The sequence below is a fragment of the Geotrypetes seraphini genome, chromosome 2 (assembly GCF_902459505.1).
Source record: "Geotrypetes seraphini chromosome 2, aGeoSer1.1, whole genome shotgun sequence".
Lineage (NCBI taxonomy): Eukaryota > Metazoa > Chordata > Amphibia > Gymnophiona > Dermophiidae > Geotrypetes > Geotrypetes seraphini.
The window spans coordinates 222,686,170-222,710,335 of record NC_047085.1 but is presented as its reverse complement, the minus strand read 5'-3'; the positions used below and the strand labels follow the sequence as shown (position 1 = coordinate 222,710,335).

At 44.7% G+C, this 24,166-nt stretch overlaps 1 protein-coding gene across 1 annotated transcript in view; it reads right to left on the bottom strand.

The window, feature by feature from the left end:
* The window catches only part of C2H5orf22 (chromosome 2 C5orf22 homolog), a 74,620-nt gene that overhangs the window by 10,888 nt on the left and 39,566 nt on the right, over nucleotides 1-24,166 (bottom strand). The window contains exons 6-7 of the mRNA XM_033934988.1: nucleotides 22,983-23,104; nucleotides 2,570-2,636 (exon numbers count right to left, since the gene is read on the bottom strand). Of these exons, the coding sequence (XP_033790879.1) occupies nucleotides 2,570-2,636; nucleotides 22,983-23,104 (189 nt within the window). The remainder of the gene's footprint in view (nucleotides 1-2,569; nucleotides 2,637-22,982; nucleotides 23,105-24,166) is intronic.

Below are 24,166 nucleotides of genomic sequence, written 5' to 3'. Positions count from 1 at the left end.
TATATGGCGAAACTCGGGTCTGAGTAGAGGAGCATCAAAATGATACAAGGAAGAGCACTGGAGTTAATGATTTGAACACACTTATTCCTGCGGAGCTGCTTTGAATTGAATTGAAGTTGGACATAACATCTTCCTTTTTGGAAATCAGATAAGTGCCGATTTAATCCTTGCGGCTCTATTGCAGGAGACATGGACACTGAGCACTTTTCAAAAAAATGAAAATTCACATATTTTCTCAAAGAAAAAAGTTAATATATTATTACTTTATATTTAAGTGGATTATTTAGTTTGAATTATGCTTAGAATGATAATTTGAGTATATAAGAGCTTAGAGGGGCATAATCAAAACAAGCGTCTAAGTCCCCTTTTGGCCTAAGTCCTTAAACGTTCAAAGCAGAAGCAGGGAAAGTGTCTATAACCAAAACAAACATCCTTGTTTTGATTATGGCCTGCCTCTACGAAATGCCCAGATCACCACTACGTCTACAAGTACACCCCCACGACGTCTACACTTTTTGCCCATAATGAACCAAAAAAACTCCTAAGCCCCAAACATCCAACACAAGGGCTTTTAGGCGAAGGAGGAGCCAGTCCTTCACCTAAAAGCTGGATTCTGTAACCGGTGTCTGTCAAAAACAACACCGGTTACAGAATCCCCCCCACAACGATCCAGGCAGGAGGGTGCCCAAGCCCTCCTGCCCTGTCGAACCGCAACCCCCCTCCCGACAACATCGGGGCAAGAGGGAGCCTAAGCCCTCTTGCCCCGTAGAACTGCGACCCCCCCGATAGCATCGGGGCAAGAGGGAGCTCAAGCCCTCTTGCCCCATCGAACCACGACCCCCCCGATGACATCGGGGCAAGAGGGAGCTCAAGCCCTCTTGCCCCGCGGCACCCCCGACGATATCAGGGCAAGAGGGAGCCCAAGCCCTCTTGCCCCTGCGATCGTGCCCCCCCGACTCGATATGGCCAGGAGGAAGCCCAAGTCCTCCTGGCCCCGGCGACCCCCCCTCCGACACAACGGGCCAGGAGAGAGCCTAAGCTCTCCTGGCCCCGGCGATCCCCCTGACTGGACTGGGCCAGGAGGGAGCCCAAGTCCTCCATGCCCCAGCGACCCCCTACCCCACACCCCCCACTACAATACGGGCAGGAGGGATCCCAGGCCCTCCTGTCCTCAACACAACCCCCCTCCTCCCAACGACCGTCCCCCCAGAACCCCCGATCGGACCCCCCCCCCGCCGACCCACGGGTTGGCAGTGGAAAATACCCAGGGGTGAAATGTGTGTGTTTAGGGGGGGGCAAAACAAAAGCACCCAGGGGTGAAATGTGGAGAGGCAGCAAAAAGTACCTGAGCGCAATGTGGAGGTGCGTGCCGAAGAAAATTACTGTTTTAAAGGGCTCCGACGGGGGGTTGGGGGGGAACCCCCCCACTTTACTTTATACAGTTACTTTATACAAGACGAAAGCGTTCACCGAAGAAAAAAAAGAGTGTTTTTAGGGGCTCCGACAGGGGGTTTTGTTGGGGAACCCCCCATTTTACTTAATACAGATCGCGGCCGCGTTTTGGGGGATTGTAACCCCCCCACATTTTACTGAAAACTTCACTTTTTCCCTAAATAACAGGGAAACAGTTAAGTTTCCAGTATAATGAGGGCGGTTACAACCCCCCCAAATCCCCCACAACGCCGCCGCGATCTGTATTAAGTAAAATGGGGGGTTCCCCAACAAAAACCCCTGTCGGAGCCCCTAAAAACACTCTTTTTTTTCTTCGGTGAACGCTTTCGTCTTGTACTCAGTTGTCGGCGCACGTCTTTGTCTTCGGCGGTTTTGTCTATGAACTGATGTTTCAGGTAAATGTTTGGAAAAAGGGTACCACACATTTCTTGAAAGTAGCGGTGCCATCCTTCAACGTCAGTGTTCATTCAATGTTGATCCAAGTTCCAAAGTTGAACTAGAAACAGTGGTGTTTGATGTCCTCAGTGATTCATTCGGCCGATAAAGTTCACAACGGATAGTGTTTCTTGAGGAAAGTTGGGATTTTACAGCAGTTCTTTGAACAATTGTACAACATTCTCTGGTGGGAGAAAGGCAAGGGATGGTATCATGTAGATCCAGTGGGCAAATTTGTGGTCACTTTGGTATTGCACCTTCAGTCTCTCATTCTGAACTTTCCGCCAAACTGACTACGATAGGTGGAAGAAGCATGTTGGGGAATTTGTTATCAAATGCCTGGATTGCAGCTTGTTCAAAATCCATCATCAGTATTTATGGCTGGAGCCCAGACTGCATATTCTTCAGCTCTTGTAGCAGCCTCTGGTATGTTGCATGGATCTTGTTTGGCAGCAAAATATACACAACTGGAACAAAAAGGCCGTGAGGAAAAGTACCCGGGGTGAAACATCCTAAGATGAAATGTGAAGGGGGCAAAACGAGTGGGATGAACATTTTGGGGCAAAATATGGGGGACAAAACGTCCTATAATCCATTGAAGCCAATTAAAACTACAGCATTATTCTGTCACTTTACTATCACAAATAATATATCAACTACTAATTTGAAATTTTGCTTTTACCATTTCGTAGTCTGGTGACTCCATCCGATTTTTTAAACTGTGCATAAGCTGGACAAGAGATTCCATTCTGCAAAAGAATATTGATGCCACTTCAGATGTAGTTTCTAAAATGAATAAAAGTAAACAATAGCTTTTTTAAAAAGAAAGTGGGACCAGGCTATCCAAGTTTGTGTACTGGTAAAGGATAAACTACTTCAATCTAAAGGGGCCCTTTTACTAAAGATAAGTGTATGCTAACGGATATTAGCATGTGTTAAATGCTGTGTCCCCTATTTTATTGCTATAGGCCATCTGACATTTAGCACATGCTAAGCTTTAGTAAAAGGGCCCCAAAATATGGATTTTGCCTAGTTCACTTTTCTGTCATCTCTGCTTCTCAAATTGGGGTAATGTGCAAACTCGCTACATCAAGAATAGGAGACACTCGATGAAGTTACAGGGAAATACTCTTAAAACCAATAGGAGGAAATTTTTTTTTCCCTCAGAGAATAGTTAAGCTCTGGAGCGCATTGCCTGAAAATGTGGTAAGAGCGGATAGCGTAGCTGGTTTTAAGAAAGGTTTGGACAAGTTCCTGGAGGAAAAGTCCATAGTCTGTTATTGAGAAAGACATGGGGAAGCCACTGCTTGCCCTGTATTGGTAGCATAGAATATTGCTACACCTTGGGTTTTGGCCAGGTACTAGTGACCTGGATTGGCCACCGTGAGAACAGGCTCTTGGGTTTGATGGACAATTGGTCTGACCCAGTAAGGCTATGTTTATGTTCTTAAGACAAAGATCACAAGAACATTTTACCTGCAGGCTTTGCAACAATTTTCACAGCCATGGAATCCTTCCTCTCTCCATCCTAAATATATCCCAAGAATGCCTCCTCTCAAAGCAGCTAGAAGTCCATATGCCATGGAAGAATGCCTGGCCTTTTAGATGCATTAAGGATGAGCAATTTCCAGATCTTCAATTCGTGTGGGAGAAACAATACATCGGGTTGAAAGTGCTTTGAAAAGCGCTCTTCGTTAGTGTAACTGCGCGATGAGTGCACATGCAGTGTACACTGTGCCAAATCTGCAGAGGACTATATTTTATTCCCAGCCCTAAAACATAACATCATTATTTACAAAAACTTTATGATAATCCCCATGAACTTTCTGCGCTAAATGCCTTTGCTTCTCCCATAAAGCACTGTTTATCAAATGCACTTATATACCCACAGGCGTAATAGAGCATAGCATTGCTTCTTGTTTGTAACAGATGATGTTTTCTGTAGGCATCAGGATTGACCATCACACAAATGGGATTGAGTTAGGGACAGTAACAGAGGAACAAACAGTCCACAATCAACAGCAGAAAAGAACACAGAGGTCCTGTGTTTCGGTTCAAATGCCTGCATCGGGGGTCTGAAGTACAATCACTGGCAGAAAATAAATGCTAAATATCTGCAGTATTACTATAAGTTCAATTTTCTGTAACGATATCCAGTCAACAGAATGTATCCACCAAACTGCATAGATCAGTCAAAAAATCATTCATTGATCCATTGTAAGTGCTGTCTATGACGTTAATTGTATTTATATACTTAACTAGCTCTTTAAGCCCATTACATTAACGGGTGCTAGAGACGCTTTCTCCCTTTCCCCTTCCCCTTGCACGTCTCCCTTGTGATCAGGACCGGGTGGAGGGGGCTGCCGTCCGGGGCCGGAGGAGAGGAGCTAGGCGGCTGGAGGAGTAGCCTCCGTCCTACCTGGATTTCCTTTTTTATCTGCATCGGGAAGGTGGAGAGCGGCCTGCGAGGTTTGCTACAGTGGCTGGCGAACCTCAGCAGGCCGCTCTGAAGAACAGCGGCAGCGGGAGGGAGGATTCTCTGGAACACGCGCCTCCAGCTAGCGCAGGTGCCGTAAGGTGTGACACAGAAGTACACCTCACACCACCAGGAATCACGAATTTTGAAAAGCGCATGCGTGCTTAGCCTTTTATTATTATGGATACACTGTTCTCGAATTGAAAATTAATAAAGATTTATATAAAAAAAAATCACAGACAGCTTAAAGCTATAGCATCAAGCATTATTTCTCTTTTTTTTTATTTTATATTTATTAGATTTCAAAATTTAACCTAATCCAGAAATAGATCATATACAGAAATAAACAGTCTAGGTAAAGAAGCATTTAAAAGTAAATTCAAATACAATTAGGAAAACATCTTATTATACTTAGACCATAAATTAGTCCTCTATCTGTGGGGGAGGAAAACCTGAAATGAACAGAATTATCAAATCAAATTAATAATAATCAAGAACAAGGAAAATGAGGAATCCTGAGGGTTGACCTGGTCTATCTAATTGAGCTTCATTCTTGGGTAATAACAGGTGTACTAGTCAAAATCTGCCCTTTACTTACAATAAATCTGGATAGCTGTGAAGAATAAAAAAAAAAGTATCTATCACTTTGAAAGTTAACCAAGCACTTACAGGGAAATCTTAAAACAAAAGATGCTCCCAGTTTTAGGACTTGGGGTCGTAATAAGAAAAATTGCTTCCTTTTTTTCTGAGTTATTCTGGACACACAAGAAGAAAGCAACCAATGGAAACAAGAAAGAAGTACCCTCCAAGCAAGGGATACAACAAAAGCCCAACCATGCCCCATCCGTAAATAATATCAAATTAGGGAAATGGGAAGAAAAGAAAAACACCGTCTGTGAGTTTATTCCCATAAGCTATACCCCAGACAAAACAAAACCGCAGAACCCCCCACCCCTATCCCCCTCTCCCCACCCCCTCAGCAACTGGAGACAAGGTGGCAAAGCGCCCTCATAAGGGAGCAGACTCAATAATGACCCATTCCCACAAGGACCCATAAAGTTTAGAAGAGTTCTCTACATGGCCTCCAATGCTATAAAGCTCCCAATGTGCCAGTTCTCGGAGAGACTGCTTCCATCCTACCAACTCTGGGGGCGCCTTATCCAACCCCCATTGATAAGGCCCCATTTGGAGTATTGTGTCCAGTTTTGGAGACTGTATCTGGTGAAGGACGTAAGAAGACTTGAAGCGGTCCTGAGGAGGGTGACAAAAATGATAGGAGGCTTGCGCCAGAAGACGTATGAGCCGAGACTGGAAGCCCTGAATATGTATACCCTAGAGGAAAGGAGGGACAGGAGAGATATGATTCAGACGTTCAAATACTTGAAGGGTATTAACGTAGAACAAAATATTTTCCAGAGAAAAGAAAATGGTAAAACCAGAGGACATAATTTGAAGTTGAGGGGTGGTAGATTCAAGAGCAATGTTAGGAAGTTCTATTTTATGGAGAGGGTGGTGGATGCTTAGAATGCACTCCCTAGAGAGGTGGTGGAGAGGAAAACGGTGACTGAGTTCAAAGAAGTGTGGGATGAACACAGAGGATCTAGAATCAGAAAATAATATTAAATATTGAACTAAGACCAGTACTGGGCAGACTTGCACAGTCTGGGTCTGTATATGGCCATTTGGGGGAGGATGGGCTGGAGAGGGCTTCAATGGCTGGGAAGGTTTAGATGGGCTGGAGTAGGTTTTAATGGAGATTTCGGCAGTTGGAACCCAACCACAGTACCAGGTAGAGCTTTGGATTCTTGCCCAGAAATAGCTAAGAAGAAAAAATTTTAAAAAATTTAAATTGAATTAGGTTGGGCAGACTAGATGGACCATTTGGGTCTTTAGCTGCCGTCATCTATTATGTATGTAAGCATTTGTGCTAATGTGGAGCTTTTTTTCCATCTTGTCTAGAATAGTGAAATTACAAACTTCTCAACAAGTTTCTCAGGTTGATTGGTTAATCGCTTTGGACTTACAAGGATTACAAACATACATCAACAAGCTGCCCTAAGAACTGTTCAACACACTCTAGATTGTAGAGAGGACCCTCAATGTATTCCTACTGAGTTTTTGATAACCCTTGCTCATCTTATAAGAACATAAGCAATGCCTCCTCTGGGTCAGACCTGGGGTCCATCGTGCCCAGCAGCCCGCTCACGCGGCGGCCCTAAACAGGTCCAGGACCTGTGCAGTAATCCTCTATCTATACCCTTCTATCCCCTTTTCCAGCAGGAAATTGTCCAATCCTTTCTTAAACCCTACTACCGTACTCTGCCCTATTACATCCTCTGGAAGCGCATTCCAGGTGTCCACCACACGTTGGGTAAAGAAGAACTTCCTAGCATTCATTTTGAATCTGTCTCCTTTCAACTTTACTGAATACCCTCTTGTTCTTTTATTTTTTGAAAGTTTGAAGAATCTGTCCCTCTCTACTCTCTCTATATGCCCTTCATGATCTAGAGCAGGGGTAGGCAATTCCGATCCTTGAGAGCCGGAGTCAGGTCAGGTTTTCAGGATATCCACAATGAATATACATGAGATAGATTTGCATCTCAAGGAGGCAGTGCATGCAAATCCATCTCATACATATCATTGTGGATATCCTGAAAACCTGACCTGGCTCCGGCTCTCAAGGACCGGAATTGCCTACCCCTGCTCTAGAGAATGCCGTCCTATCAGGTTTGTCTGAGCATTTGTAAGATGGCTGTGCTTTGGCCTGATAATTTCCAAGCAGTATTGCACTAATTTGGACAATAAACAGTGCTGCTCTTTTGTGGCTTGACCCTTGAAGCCACCGTGCAGGGATGTAGTTCGCAACTTCGACTGAGTAGGACCTGCTAGAGAGTGCAGGAGTCAGCCAAGCTCTGAGCAGATAACCTCCTCTCAGATGGGGCAAGCAAGAGCTTTTTTCTCTTCCAGTGACTGCAGAGCAGATTAAGGCAGGTTTTAGATTTACGACACATCCTTCTACAAATGCTTTCAAACAAGCTTCCTTATAATCCTGGGACATTTCTAATAATGAAACAAACAACAAACCAATAAAACCACTGCATTTTTTTTCCAAAGGAAAAAGAAAAACCTTGGATACACGCAAGAGGTGAAAAACCTTGTGTGTATACAGGAGAGCTTTGCTTTGTCTACATTTAGTATAGCAAAGAAAAAACTTAAAGGACTGAGAACACTGATGCATGTGGGTAAACGTATTGTAATTCTGTGCTTTGGGAGTGGGGGTCTGTTCTAGCATTGTTGCATGAAATTAGCCACTTGGGTGTGGACACAATCCTGCTTGTGTGGACGCAATCCTGCTTGTCAACAGAAAAATTATCTTTATACAGGAAGATAATTCCACACACTGCTAACCACAGTTGACTAATTTTAGATTTCTATGAACATCCAAATACAAGTGTACCAAAATTAGATGCAGCACTATGCACGTTAATGAGAAATGTTACTGTAATTAGCATAGTTTTGACGTTTTACAGCAAGTGTGTCTTGACTGCTCAAATACCTGTCTACTTCTTAACCTCCTTTCTTAGGTTGTGATGAAAATTGTTCTTCCTGCTAATTTCCTTTTCCCGACTCCTGTTAGATCAGTGCAGATGGAAAAATTAGGTTGTTACCTTGCTAATCTTCTTTCTTGTAAACAGGAATGGTAGTTTTGACCATCAGGTTAAACCCCCATTAGTTGTGAGGGTTGTAGAGAGCCCACTGTTTTCATGCTGCATCTCCCATCATTCTGGGATGAGCTCCACCCCCTCAGTCATTACCAAAGCTCCTAGTGAGTCCTGGAGTGCAAACATAAGAGAAGGGTGTTGGGAAACTCCTTGAAATTCCTTAAATCTGTTCTGCTCTAAATGCAAACATTAAAGAACAACACCGATTAACCACAACTGAACAAAACAAACAAAATGGAAATAAAAGTAACCACCTACCTGTGTGCCACCTACACCAATAGTTCTGTTGCTCTTATGAGTGAATTTCTCTTCATTCCTGACCTTACTGGGGCATGTCTGAAACAGAAAGCAGGCTAGTATATATCAGACAGAACGGGCATCAAGACCACCACTCCCTGTTGATAGGAAAGAAGATTAGCAAGGTAAGAACCTAATCTTTCATTCTTGTGCAACAGGACTGGTACTCTTGACCATAGGGACATATTAAAGCAGACCCTGGTTCCTAAGGTGGAACATAAATAAGCCTGTTGCGAGTACTGAGGACCCAAAAGTGGTGTCCAGCCTGGCTTCTATATTTACCCTGTAATATTCTGTGAATATGTGGAGGTTGGATCAAGTGGCCACTCTGCAAATCTCTGCAGGTAAGGCTGCTCTAGACTCTACCCAAGATAATGTGACACAAAGAGTGGAGTGCGCCTTCACTGCCACTGGAGACTGTTTTCTGCTTCCAATACAGGCGGAAAATATGGCCATTCTGAACCACCTGAATATGGTCACTTTGGATGCCAATCTCCCCCGATATACTGCATTCATAAGCATGAAGAGGTGATCAGACAGCCAGAACTCGTTGGTCACCTCCTAGTAACGAATCAAAATTTGCCACACATCCAGAACTTTTCAATGCACTTATCTGCTTTCTTCACTCCCGTAGATGTGAAGGCTGTGAGTTACATCTCCTAGTTCACATGAAAACTAGACACGACCTTTGGTAGGAATAAGGGACTGTTTGAATTGAGACGCTAGCCTCTGAAATGTGAAGAAAAGATTCCCTGCAGGACACAGCCTGCAGCTCAGACACCCTTTTCGTTGACATCACAGCCACTAAGAAAACTGTCTTAACCATCAGATCTAATAGGGGCATCTCCTCTAGAGGCTCATACATAGCCTTCACAAGTGCCCACAGGACCAGATTAATGTTCCAAGATGGAATAGGCTGTTGCACTAGAGGGTGAATGTAAGGCTCCCGTCATAAATCTGGATACATTTGAATGTGACACCAATTAGTGCTTGCTGAACTATGCTCTGAAGTAGGAAAGTCCAGCTATCTGTACGTTGAAAAAGCCAACTTCTAAGCTCTTTTTCAGACCTTCCTGCAGGAAACCGAGCACCACCAAAATTAGTGCAATCTGCGGGTCCGAGCATTGTCACTTGCACCAGTTCCTGAAACACTTCCATATAGGTGGATTGCTTCTTAAACCTCGGGAGTGTGGCAATAACTTCAGCTGAATAGCCTTTATGCCCTAAGACTTCATGCTCAAGAGAGCTCCAGATCCTCCACGGCGATGGGATCCTGTGAGAGATTTGGATAACAAGAAACCAGAGAGCCTTGTCCTACTGCAGATGTACTAAGTCTGTGTACCACGGCCACCTTGGCCAAACTGGAGCTACCAGGATCACTCAACCTGGGTGCGTTCTGACCAGCCAAAGTACTCTGCTTATCATTGGCCAAGGGGGGGGGGGGAGGGGGGAATACATACAGGAGCCACAATTTTGTTTGATGCTGAGGCCATGAAGTCGAACGTCAGACACCTCTAGCGCCTGACTATGCAGTTGAAGGGCCTCAGAGAGACCACTCCCCGGGACCCAAGGTCTGTTAACTTAGGAAGACCGCCTGAACATTCTTCATCCCGGTTATGTGAGCTATCAAGATGGCCAACAGTTGGGCTTCTGCTCACCAAAACAGCAGCCAAACTTCCAAGCTCAGCTGTGCACTCCTGGTGACTCCTTGCCTGTATACACAGGCTACTGTGGTCATGTTATCAGAGAAGACTTGGACTGCCCTTCCTTTCAGGGTGCTGCCCAGGCTCGCAGAGCTAACCGTATTAGAGAATGACAGGGAAAAAATGTATCAACGTTCCAACCCCATCCCCGCGAGCTCCGTCCCCGTTACCGCCCCATCCCCGTGAGCTCAGTCCATGTCCTGCAAGCTCGGTCCCCGTCCCTGCCCTGCAAACTGTCAGATCCCATCCGCACAAGCCTCAAATAGTTTTGAGTTTTTACTGAACTTATTTTATTAAAGTATAAAAAGAGACTATTCTGTACAATTGTCATTTTATAAAAACAAATAATACAGAGCAAGGGTCAACAAAACCCCTGTCTCCCCTCCCTTTCACAAATATCCTCTCCACTATTGTGAAAACTGAACAAACCAAATTACTACAGAATGCTACATAGAAAAATCAAGCTAACAAAATACTTCAGTCACATATGGCAGGAATAGTGTTAGGGGGAGAGCAACTAGGGCAACTGACCCCTGGTCAGAGAGAGCCCTAAGCCAGCTGAAAGCTATAGAAGCAAAGCCTTGGCTTTGCGGTCCCCAGTTATGTCTAATACCAGCTCTCCACTATATATATGTCCAAATCACAATAGTTCCTCAGAATGCCACACAATAAAGTAGTGTGGTAGCCGTCCTCACTGGAACATTTTTTTGTGAATATTGAACTAATGTGCAACTTCTTGTTATGTCTTGTAATAAGTTATAAAAATTTATAAAGTGTCAGTGCATTATTTATAAAGCATAATGGTCTCTATAGTTCTATTTAGTGCATAGTAAATAACTTAGCTTTAAACCGGGTCTGCCTCATTCCCCACCGACGCATTTCAAAATTTTCTTCAGGGTCGGGGACAGAGAGAGCTGAAAAGAATAAAATTACATCAGTAAACCGGTACAAAAGAGTATAAGTTAAAAAGTACTTATAAAAGATAAGGTATTTACCAGAACTATCCAGATTTTTAGCAAACGCTAAGTCTCTATGTTGATTGCTGGAGCAGTAGCAGTAAGACCCGACTTTTGCGTATAAAAGGTCTAGAAATCTGGGGGAACTTATCACCCCTCAAAGGGAATACAATGAATGCACCCATAAGGGCCATTTTACTTGTGGGCAGTGCCAATGGTGCGAGTTTTCTCTTACAGGAGAAAGTTGGGAACATCCGCTGACAGGACAAGTTTATCATGCTAAATCCAAAACTGATTGTAATTCCACTCATGTTATTTACATGATTATATGTCCTTGTCCGAAATTATATATAGGTCGCACCACTCGGGCCATGAAAATCAGGTGAAATGAACACAAATCGCGGGTTCACACTGGTGCTGAAACGGCACCTTTGGTTCGCCACTGGTCTTTATTCAAACACAAAATTGCTGACTTGCGATGGCGAATCATAGATTCTGTATACACAGGGTGGGAGGGAGGTAATACAGAATATAAACTAAATATCAAAGAACTTCGCTGGATGTTTATTTTGAATACCATGAGCCCTCATGGATTGAACCTCACCAGTGATTGGATGTCAGCTGCTATATAGCTAGGTTTTATTTTTATATTCATTTTCATTTCCATATTCATTATACTGACTAGGTGAGGCTTTAAGTTTTTGAGCATTGCCTTACTTTGTATGGTCTGTTTTTTCATTGGTTACGACGGGTCACATGTTAGAGGGGGTGGCTATATTAGTTCCACTTTGATGGCCGCGGCCATTTTACTGCTACTGCTCCAGCAATCAACATAGAGACTTAGCGTTTGCTAAAAATCTGGATAGTTCTGGTAAATACCTTATCTTTTATAAGCACTTTTTAACTTATACTCTTTTATACCGGTTTACTGATGTAATTTTATTCTTTTCAGCTCTCTCTGTCCCCGACCCTGAAGAAAATTTTGAAACGCGTCGGTGGGTAATGAGGCAGACCCGGTTTAAAGCTAAGTTATTTACTATGCACTAAATAGAACTATAGAGACCATTATGCTTTATAAATAATGCACTGACACTTTATAAATTTTTATAACTTATTACAAGACATAACAAGAAGTTGCACATTAGTTCAATATTCACAAAAAAATGTTCCAGTGAGGACGGCTACCACACTACTTTATTGTGTGGCATTCTGAGGAACTATTGTGATTTGAACATATATATAGTGGAGATCTGATTTTGGTTTATAATACCAGCTCTAGCAGGATACACATGAGGTAGCACCATGAGGTAGTTCCTGGAGCGCCTCTGCAATCAAACCTTGCAGGCCGGAAGGCTTGAATAACCTTTGTGCCCTTTGATCATCTCCAAGACCCAGGGCTGCCACCTAATCGTGGTCAGCCCCTCCCAGATGAGATGCTGAATCTCCCAGAGCTGAGGACCTTGACTAAGCATGGATTCTAAACCTTCGTCCTCTGAGTCTGCCACATCTTGGATCTCTGTGAAATCTGCATGGCTCCTTGGGGTGGACCCTGTGCCTTTTGCTAAAATCCTGGTGCTATCTCTGCTGAGGGCCCTGTGGGGTTAAGTCAGATTTTGAAACCTACAAAGGCTTCATACATTATATATACGAATTCAGGAGCAAACCACTGCCCAGGATGCTCATCCTGGCAGGGTCTCACGCACTGGCTTCTTATGTTTGTCCACCAGTACATGGCTGTGCTTTGCCAGGGATGAGAAAGTTTATAAGCAGGGGTATGTGCAGCCTTGGATGAGGAAGGATGTTGAAGTTGATATTAATGCTATGGTTCCATGGCCACATCAAGGGGAACAAAAATTCCATCAGATAGTTCATTAAGCAGTGGGGATAGAGCAGTCTTATCAGGCTCCACAATTGGGTGTTTTTTGGGTTTTTTTTTAACCATCAGATGCTTGCATCAGCAGAGACCTTGGAGGGGTAGAGGTGTTACCTATTTACCCCATGGTTGTCACTTCAATAGTTGTATACAAGTGGCTATATATTTTTATTGCTTTTTACCTTCAATGGACCTATGTAGAATTTTCATGCACAATAAAGTTTCTGCTTATGTCGGAACCATTTTGTCCAATTGGGAGGTATCTCCAAGCAAACTGAACATGAGAATGGTAAGCTCTGGGGGAGAAAGAATCAATAAACATAAATAATCCTTTTAGTAAATGTTCCCTGAAAATATGGAAAAGTGTTAGGAAAAAACTCTTGGGTAGAGAAAAAGGCATTCTTTCCACCCCTATATTGCAAGCACAAGATTTCATACCAGGTAGGGAGGGGGGAATTTTTAAGAGGTGGGAGGATAAAGGATTAGAATGTTAGTTGAAGAAGAGGAGGTAGAAGCCTTTATAGATATTCAGAAGTATTTTCATTTAGAAATGAGAGATCTTTTCCCTTATTTTCAGGTAAAAAATTATATATTAACATATAAGACGAAGAACAATGGAATCTTAAAGAAATCTGAATTTGAAAAAAGGCTAGGAGAACCAGTAGCCAAAGGGTGTATTTCGTGGGTTATATAAAATTATAAATGATGATAAAATAACCAAAACATCATATATGAAAGCAAAGGGAAAAAGATTTGGGGAAGAAATGGTCAATAGACGAGTGGAGAGTAATTACATTACATCTTTTTCAGACAGCGAGGGCTGCCAATTTGGTGGAAAATGCTATTAAACTCTTAGTACAATGGTATATTACCCCGGTTTTAATTAATAAATATGCCAATCAGAGCGATGCCAGCTATTGGAAAGGATGCGGCAAAAGAGGTACATTTTATCATATGTGGTGGGAATGCCAAAAGGTCCAGGAGTTTTGGGAGCAAGTTTATGAGTATATAAGCAGAATAATTCACACTCCACTTAAGCTTAATCCTGAAAGGGCACTCCTGGGAGTAAGAATAGAAGGTTTAACATTTTCTCGATCTAAACTTTTGGACTTGACATTCATAGCTGCCAGATTAACATTAGCTCAGCAATGGCGTATGCTAAATGTACCTACTTTGAGAGATGTAAGGGAGCGTTTAGGAATAGTATGTGAAAAATATAGACTCTCGGCTATTCTAACTAATCAACGGATATGGAAGAGTTATATGGAATTGGAAAAAGAAATTTCTGATGGATTCAGCTGATCATTTTGGTTTTTGGAATTAGGTTTTTTGAGAGGGGGGAGAGATAGGGAATGGGAATGTTTGAATTGTGCAACGATAAAGCAATGTTACTTACCGTAACAGTTGTTATCCAGGGACAGCAGGCAGCTATTCTCACTAGTGGGTGATGTCATCCGACAGAGCCCCGACACGGACATCTTGAAAGCATGTCTTGCTTGAAGAAACTTAGAAGTTTCGAAATGCCCGCACCGCGCATGCGCCAGTGCCTTCCCGCCCGATGTACCGGGCGTGTCTCCTCAGTTCAGGTAGGTAGCCTGAGAAGCCAACCCAGGGGAGGTGGGTGGGACGTGAGAATAGCTGCCTGCTGTCCCTGGATAACAACTGTTACGGTAAGTAACATTGCTTTATCCCAGGACAAGCAGGCAGGTATTCTCACTAGTGGGTGACCTCCAAGCTAACCCCAATGGGATGGTGGGAGAGTTGGCAATTTCAAGAGAATAAATTTTGTAACACTGTTTGGCCAAACTGTCCATCCCGTCTGGAAAAAGTGTCCAGACAATAATGAGAGGTGAATGTATGAACCGAGGACCAAGTGGCAGCCTTACAAATCTCCTCAATCGGTGTCGATCTGAGGAAGGCTACAGAGGCCGCCATTGCTCTGACCTTATGGGCTGTGACCTTACAGGGAAGGGATAATCCAGCCTGGGCATAGCAGGAAGAGATACAAGCCGCCATCCAGTTAGAGATGGTGCGCTTCGATACAGGTCGTCCCAACTTGTTTGGATCAAAGGAGACGAAAAGTTGAGGAGCAGTTCTGTGAGGCTTTGTGCGATCCAAGTAGAAAGCTAAAGCACGTTTACAGTCCAGAGTGTGCAAAGCAGCTTCCCCAGGATGAGAATGAGGCTTTGGAAAGAACACTGGAAGCACGATGGATTGGTTGATGTGAAATTCAGAGACCACTTTAGGCAGGAATTTCGGATGAGTACGAAGAACCACCTTGTCATGATGGAATACAGTGAACGGTGGATCCGCCACTAGGGCCTGAAGCTCACTGACGCGGCGAGCAGACGTGAGGGCCACCAGAAAAACCACCTTCCAGGTGAGATACTTAAGTGGAGCCTTGTTGAGAGGTTCAAACGGAGGCTTCATGAGATGAGACAGGACAACATTGAGATCCCAAACCACAGGAGGAGGTTTGATAGGAGGGTTGACATGAAAAAGACCTTTCATAAATCTGGAAACCACAGGATGAGCAGACAAAGGTTTCCCCTGTAGAGGCTGATGGAAAGCCGCAATAGCACTCAGGTGGACTCGTATGGAGGTAGATTTGAGACCAGACTGAGATAGGTGTAAAAGGTAGTCCAATACAGAAGAAAGGGAAGCTCGCTGAGGTTCCGTGGCATTGGAAATACACCAGGAGGAGAATCTAGTCCATTTTTGGGAGTAGCATTGTCGAGTAGCAGGCTTCCTGGAAGCCTCCAAAACCTCCCTCACTGCTTGAGAAAACTGGTGAGGAGTTATGTTGAAAGGAACCAAGCTGTCAGGTGGAGGGACTGCAGATTGGGATGAAGTAGTGAACCTTGATGCTGAGTGAGAAGTGAAGGAAACACTGGAAGAAGTATGGGCTCCCTGCTGCTGAGTTGAAGTAGAAGGGAGAACCAAGGTTGTCTGGGCCACCGAGGAGCAATTAGAATCATGGTGGCATGGTCTGATCTCAACTTGACCAGAGTCTTCTGAATGAGAGGAAAAGGAGGAAACGCATATAGGAAGCGATTCTCCCAATCCAGCAGAAAAGCGTCTGCCTCGAGGCGGAGAGGAGTGTAGATCCTGGAGCAAAACTGAGGCAGCTTGAAGTTGTGGGGGGCTGCAAAGAGGTCTATCTGAGGTGTCCCCCATTGTGCAAATATCTGATGAAGGGGTTTGGAATTGAGCGTCCATTCGTGAGGTTGGAGAAGACGGCTCAATTTGTCTGCCAAGACATTGTCCTTCCCCTGAATGTAGACAGCCCTGAGGAAGGTGTTGTGGCGGACCGCCCAATCCCAGACTCGAAGAGCTTCCTGGCAAAGGGAGGCCGAGCCCGTGCCCCCTTGCTTGTTTACATAATACATGGCGACCTGATTGTCGGTGCGAATTAGGACTATCATGTCGTGAAGCAGATGTTGAAAAGCCTGAAGAGCATTGAAGATGGCTCTGAGCTCCAGAAGATTGATTTGATGGAGTCGTTCCGCACTGGTCCAGAACCCCTGAGTGCGAAGACCATCCAGATGAGCTCCCCATGCATAGTTCGATGAATCGGTCGTGAGAACCTTCTGGTGGGGAGGAGAGTGAAACAGCAAACCTCTGGATAGATTCGAAGAGGTCATCCACCAAAGAAGAGACTGCCGTAGAGCAGGAGTGACTACAATGTGGCGGGACAATGGGTCGGACACCTGAGTCCACTGAGATGCCAAGGTCCATTGAGGAATTCTGAGATGTAGTCTGGCAAAAGGCGTCACATGAACTGTGGATGCCATGTGACCCAAGAGGACCATCATGTGTCTCGCTGAGATGGACGGGCGAGAAGACACCGACTGGCAGAGTAGAAGAAGAGCATCCATGCGCTGAGGAGGAAGGAACGCTCGAAGTTGGATGGTATCCAGGACCGCCCCGATGAAGGGGAGAGTCTGGGTGGGCTGAAGATGTGACTTGGGAAAGTTGATCTCGAAGCCCAAGTTCTGCAGAAAACAAATCGTGGTCAAGGTCGCCGAAATGACCTCTGGGGCCGACGGGGCCTTGATGAGCCAGTCGTCGAGGTATGTAAACACCTGAAGACCCATGTTCCGGAGTGCAGCGGCCACCACCACCAGACACTTCGTGAAGACTCTGGGCGAAGAGGAAAGGCCAAATGGAAGCACTCGATACTGCAGATGTAGATGTCCCACCCGAAATCTGAGGAACTTGCGGGAGGCCGGCTGAATCGGGATGTGAGTGTAGGCCTCCTTGAGGTCCAGAGAGCATAACCAATCGTTCTGCTCGAGGAGGGGATAGAGAGAGGCAAGGGTCAGCATACGGAACCGCTCCTTGACTAAAAACTTGTTGAGGACTCGAAGGTCCAAAATGGGCCGCAGATCGCCCGTCTTCTTCGGAACTAGGAAATACCTGGAGTAAAACCCTTGGTTTTGCTGATCTAACGGGACCAGCTCGACGGCCCGAAGCCGAAGCAAAGCCTGGGCCTCCTGGAGAAGAAGAGCGGTCTGCGTTAAGTTTGAAGGATACTCTCTTGGAGGGTGGTCCGGGGGGACCCGTTGGAAATGAAGAGAGTATCCCTCTCTTACGATGGTAAGGACCCAAAGGTCTGTGGTGATCGCCTCCCATCGATGACAAAAATGATGGAGACGACCCCCTATGGGAAAAACAGTGGAAGACAGAACGTCGGTTATGCTCCCTAGAAGAGAGTCAAAAAGGCTGAGTAGCCTTGGGTGCAGCCGGCATCTGAGGCTTCTGCTGAGTCTTTTGCGGAGGCTGTCTCTTCGCAGGCTGTCTCGCAGGAGGAGTCTGCCTCGGTTGATAACGCCGCTGGTAAATTTGAGGCGGTCTGGATGGACGAGACTGCTGAGGCTTTGGTTTAGGACGTAGAATAGACTGAAAAGACTTTTCATGGTCCGACAGCTTTTTAGTAACAGTTTCGATGGACTCATCAAATAGATCCGCTCCTGCACAAGGTACATTTGCAAGTCTGTCTTGGAGGTTCGGATCCATATCGATGGTTCGAAGCCATGCCAGACGACGCATGGCAACCGAACATGCCGCCGCTCGAGCCGAGAGCTCAAAGGCATCGTAGGAGGATTGCATCAGTTGAAGGCGTAATTGGGACAGGGTCGCCACCACCTCTTCAAACTGGAAACGAGCCTGAGCATCGATGAAAGGAGTGAACTTGCGGAGCACCGGCAAGAAAAAATCCAAGTATGAAGAGAAGAAAAAGTTGTAGTTGAGCACTCGAGTCGCCATCATCGAGTTCTGATAGATACGTCTACCAAACTTATCCATCGTTCTCCCCTCTCTGCCCGGAGGAACGGAAGCATAGACTTGGGAGGGATGAGAACGTTTGAGAGAGGACTCGACTAGAAGGGACTGATGAGAAAGTTGAGCTCCCTCAAACCCCTTGTGGTGAACGATGCGGTATCGAGCATCCAGTTTACTGGGGACTGCAGGTAAGGAATACGGTGTCTCAAAACAGCGCATGAAAGTCTGGTCCAGCAGTTTGTGTAGAGGAAGCCGAAGTGTCTCCGCCGGAGGATGAGGTAAATGCATGGTGTCCAAATACTCTTTAGAATATTTTGACCCAGTGTCCAAGGTCACATCCAAGTCATCCGCCATTTGTCGGAGAAAGGATGAGAAAGACAGTTGGTCCGCCAAGGCCGGCCGACGAGACGGGCTAGAAGACGTGGAAGCCTCCGGGTCCAGGGAGAGCTGAGATCGGCAGGGAGAATAGGAGGTAGATGGTTCCTCATACTCCGGCCCTTCCGGCTGGGACAAATCCGACGAGGAGTATCCCAAACGCTGCATCTTCTTCTGCGGGGACACCTCCGAATGACGTGAGGAGTGTCGAGAAGAGTGTCGAGATCGATGCCCCTCCCGGTGACGGGACGGAGAACGAGATCTTCTATGCATCGAGTGGTCCTTCGAAGCCTCAAAGGAATGGATAGGGCTTGATGCAGTGGATCGTAGAGGTGGCAGAGATGCGGATTCACGCAGCGCCACCCAGGTCTGGTATGGAGTGCGGAAGAACTCCTCCTGCGATGCAGTATGCCCAGGACTACGATTATCATGAGCCGCCCTAGCACCCTGTTGGCGTGGAGGTGTGATGGGCTCCAAAGGTGGCATCTCAGGAAGGGAAGCCCTCCTGGAGGATTCCGCCGCCCTCCGCCGATCCCCCTCGTCGAGTAGAGAGATTGAGCGACGAGGAGGAGGGGGAGGGGGCGGACCGCCCTCTGAAACCGGGGTCGGAAGCTCACCGTGAATGTTGGCAATAAGCCGGGGTCCCATAGTGCGCATAAGCTCGACAAACTGAGCTTCTAGCAGGGAACGAAGCGAAGCCGATATGGAGGGATCCGCACCGAAAGGGGGTCCTCCAGTATGGTCTTCGCGTTCCTTCGTGGCCAAGTGCTTCTGCTTGCTAGCTTTAGGCACTTTGATGACCACCGGAGGAACAGTGGAAGGCGGTACCTTAACCGAGGAGACGGAAGCAGGCGCCGATGCTGAACACGATGCTGAAGCCGGTGTGAACGATGCGGGCTTCACGATGCTCGAAGCAGGAGTCGTCGATGCAGGTTTCGAACGGACCGGCGAAACCTCAACAGCCGCAGTAGTAGAGATGTCCTTGGCAGTCTCCATCTTGAACATCGACTCCCAGAGCAAGCAGCGCCGCTTAAACGAGCGCGCAGTGAGCGTGGAACAAGGCCGGCACGATTTCGGAACGTGTTCCGGACCAAGACACTGAAGGCAGCGTCGGTGTGGGTCCGTCAGCGAAATCGCACGCTGGCACTTGCTGCACTTTTTAAAACCGGTGGTCGGGACATAGGCCGGAAAATCGACGCTGCAAGGTCGAAGCCGCTAGGCCGCAGCCACGAGGCCGGCCCGGCCGAACCGCCGGAAGAAATAATTTTAAGTTTTTTTTTTTTTTTTAAAAATAAAGTAAAATTGAAATAAAATTAAAGAAAGAAACAGAAACGCGGGTAATTAGAAGGCAAAAACTGAATTTCAGTCAGCGCAGAATGAAGTACAAACTTCTCAGCTCCGCGGAAAGAAAAGAACTGAGGAGACACGCCCGGTACATCGGGCGGGAAGGCACTGGCGCATGCGCGGTGCGGGCATCTCGAAACTTCTAAGTTTCTTCAAGCAAGACATGCTTTCAAGATGTCCGTGTCGGGGCTCTGTCGGATGACATCACCCACTAGTGAGAATACCTGCCTGCTTGTCCTGGGATAAGCTGTTTTTTGGTTTGGATTTCAATGTATTAGAAAATATTAAATAAAGAATTAAAAAAAGAGAATGGTATGCTATTGATCTTGCTTTCTTGTTTCATCTGAGATACTAAATGATTGCTCTTCTACTCCGATATTTTCCTTCAATTACGATTTCCACTTCATCAACTTCTTGATCAGATGTCACAGACCCACTGGCTTCACTCATAGAAACATAAAAACATAACAGCAGATAAAGGCCAAAAGGCCCATTCAGTCTGCCCATCTGCAGCAACCATTTAGAAGATGATTTATCACAAGAGACAGCTCCCTCATTTATAGAAAATTTAATTTCTTTGCTCCCATGTTTTACTCTTCTTACAGTATTCGAGTTTCATTATTGCTACTCCTTGGGTTTTGACCAGGTATTAGTCAGCTAGATTGGCCACCGTGAGAACAGGCTACTGGGCTTGATGGACCATTGGTCTGACCCAGTAAGGCCATTCTTATGTTCTAAGTTATATCAATGACTTATTCCTCCAAAGATAGCAATACCTTCAGCTATCTTGGTATACCCTCATGCATATATATTATTATACCGTTCTAAAGGATCCTCAGCGGCACCACTTAGGGCTCGATTCACTCTCATTGCCCAAAGCTTTATGTGTCAAATCTTCATCGGGTCCTAACTTAACTTAAATATATCATTTTTATATGTCATTTTTTACTTATGTTTTAATTTGATCTATTTGATCTACTTTTCAAAAAGCAACACTTAGCTTAGTGACTTGTGGTCTCTGGCCCAGGGATTGTCATACCGACATGTTTCGCTATTAGCTTTATCAAGGAACTTCCCCAGATATTCAATCGCCAGCAACCCGACCACTCTACCTTTAGGTTCTAGATCACTAGTTCTAGATCACTAATGATATTTTCGTGCATTACATCTCATATTAGTATGTTTTGCTTACATCTACCTTTAGGTAGAGTGGTCGGGTTGCTGGCGATTGAATATCTGGGGAAGTTCCTTGATAAAGCTAATAGCATTAATAGCATTAAAAGCTAATAGCTAATAGCATCAATGGCATTTCCAGCTAGATGAAATGGAAAATACTATGTCTAGATATAAAGAAAATTGGAACCCCTTTTTACAGTATTGTGAAATCTACCCCTTCACCATCTCAAGTTCTAGATCACTAATGATATTTTCGTGCATTACATCTCATATTAGTATGTTTTGCATACATCTACCTTTAGGTAGAGTGGTCGGGTTGCTGGCGATTGAATATCTGGGGAAGTTCCTTGATAAAGCTAATAGCGAAACATGTCGGTATGACAATCCCTGGGCCAGAGACCACAAGTCACTAAGCTAAGTGTTGCTTTTTGAAAAGTAGATCAAATAGATCAAATTAAAACATAAGTAAAAAATGACATATAAAAATTATATATTTAAGTTAAGTTAGGACCCGATGAAGATTTGACACGTAAAGCTTTGGGCAATGAGAGTGAATCGAGCCCTAAGTGGTGCCGCTGAGGATCCTTTAGAACGGTATAATAATATATATGCATGAGGGTATACCAAGATAGCTGAAGGTATTGCTATCTTTGGAGGAATAAGTCATTGATTTGAATCCCTTGTGAAAAGTTACTGTTGTGCTATTGTGAAAATTCTAAGTTATATCAATGGCATTTCCAGCTAGATGAAATGGAAAATACTATGTCTAGATATAAAGAAAATTGGAACCCCTTTTTACAGTATTGTGAAATCTACCCCTTCACCATCTCAAGTTCTAGATCACTAATGATATTTTCGTGCATTACATCTCATATTAGTATGTTTTGCTCATTCTTATCTGTTCCTCTTATATTTTGTTATACAGTTTTCATATGTTGGATATGTTTTCAATTGAAAACTCAATAACTATTTTCTGAACTAAAAAAAAAAAAGTTTGAGTGGGATGCTTGAATGAGTTCCTGAAGATAGCATGAACAAAAGCAGTACCCTGATTATCTGAGATTCATGAACATAAGAACATAAGAACATAAGAAATGCCATCTCCGGATCAGACCTTCGGTCCATCAAGTCCGGCGATCCGCACACGCGGAGGCCCTGCCAGGTGTACACCTGTCGTAATTTATAGTCCACCGTATCCTTACATGCCTCTCTTAAGGAGATATGCATCTAGTTTGCTCTTGAAGCCTAGGACGGTCGATTCCGCAATAATCTCATCTGGGAGGGCATTCCAGGTGTCAACCACTCTCTGAGTGAAGCAGAACTTCCTGACAACCGGAGTGGCAAAAAAGATAAATATTACACATTTTTGAAAGCTGTTATCTCTCTTCAAAATACATTAGAAATTTAAATGAGAGGAGCTATGTTAATGATTTTAACTGTCTAAGTAATTAAGCTTTTTTTTTGTTAATACTGCTATTTCGATGAGCTCAAATACTGCTGAGAAATGCATTGCAAAATCTCACAGTAATACTTCCAGGAGCAAACAAAACGAAAAACATTTTTTGCTGTTTAAATTTACGCTATGAAAACATACCAGACATAGAATATGCATTTTTAAAAAAATGCTAACAAATGTTTCAGGGTACTGTACAAGATTTGATGAGAAAAGGGGGGACCTTGGTAGCCCCAAAACATTGTTACTTTAGACATGTTAGTCTCATAAAGATATCTTCTCTGCACAACACTCCCCCTTCTTTCTCAGGAAAAGCCATTCTGAGTTTCCCCATTTCTTTTTTTTTATATAGTAGTTTCCTCCTGCTTCTTGAGTCTTTACCTGAGTTGATACTAGATCCAGGATCCTAATAGCATGAGCCTTTATTCACAACTCACCCAGGATTGGAAGCCCATCGCTGCAGCGTTTCCTCACTATCATCATCGCAAAAATCTGCAAAAGCAGCTTCCAAGTCCTCCAATTGTCGAATGCGGATTTCCACACAGTCTATCAAGCCTTCCTTGAAAAACACATATGTAGTAGTTTAAGAGGATATCACACTTCAAACACATTACACTTTAAAAGAAATTCTTTACTTCAAGAAAGAACTGAAGTGCACTGTGAACTGACACATAAAACCTTTTAACTCAGGTGTGGTCATCTTGACAGTCCAAATAGCAAATAACTATTTTGTAAAATGTTCAAGATTCATGACTATCTCTTGAACCATGAGACTTAATGCAGCGTCACAATAGATACACAGTACACATTGCATATAGCACAGTTACCATATATACGCGAATATAAACCAACCTGAATATAATCCGAGGTAACCTTTTTTCTCCCAAAAAAGGAGGAAAAAGGTTGACTCGAATATAAATCGTGTGTGTGTGTGTTTAATATTTAAGCGTAGTGCTTTGCCTTGTACTGCCAGGCTCTGTATCCTGTTCCCCCTCCCTCCATGCTCTGCCAGGCTCTTCATCCAGCCCTTTCACTCACTCTCTCTCCTGTTAGTTTCTGCACCCAGACCCCTCCCTCCCTGCCAAGTTCTGTACCCTATCCCCCCTCCCTCCCTATGCCTTGCAGGCCTCCACTAGGCCTGCCGTAAGTCCTGATGGTCCAATGTTGGGTCAGGACAGCAGGGATCCCTCCTGCCTCCTGTCCCAGTCGATTCTAAGAATTTTTACCTCCCTCGCGTACCTTTAGAATCCTGGTGGTCCAGCGGTGAACCACAGCAGGAGTGACCTTCTTTCGCTCCTGCCCGTGAAGAGTCACTAGATGATTAGCTGCCGTGAGTTCTCATGGGGCCACGAGAACTTATGACAGGCAAGAGCAAAGGAAGGTCGCTCCTGCCCATGCAGAGCTGCTAGCTGATTGGCTGCCACGAGAATCAGCGCCATTTCTGTGAAAATCTTTGCCTTAAACCGCTAACACTTCCAGAAAAGACCCCCGAAGAAGCCATTCATTTTTGGCGAAACGGGCCTGTCGGGCGAATGCTGCACTATTCACAGCATTTCACTTAGTGGCACTTCTCTATTTAACCTTCAAGATAAGTGCATTTTTTCTCTCTTTATTTACAAGC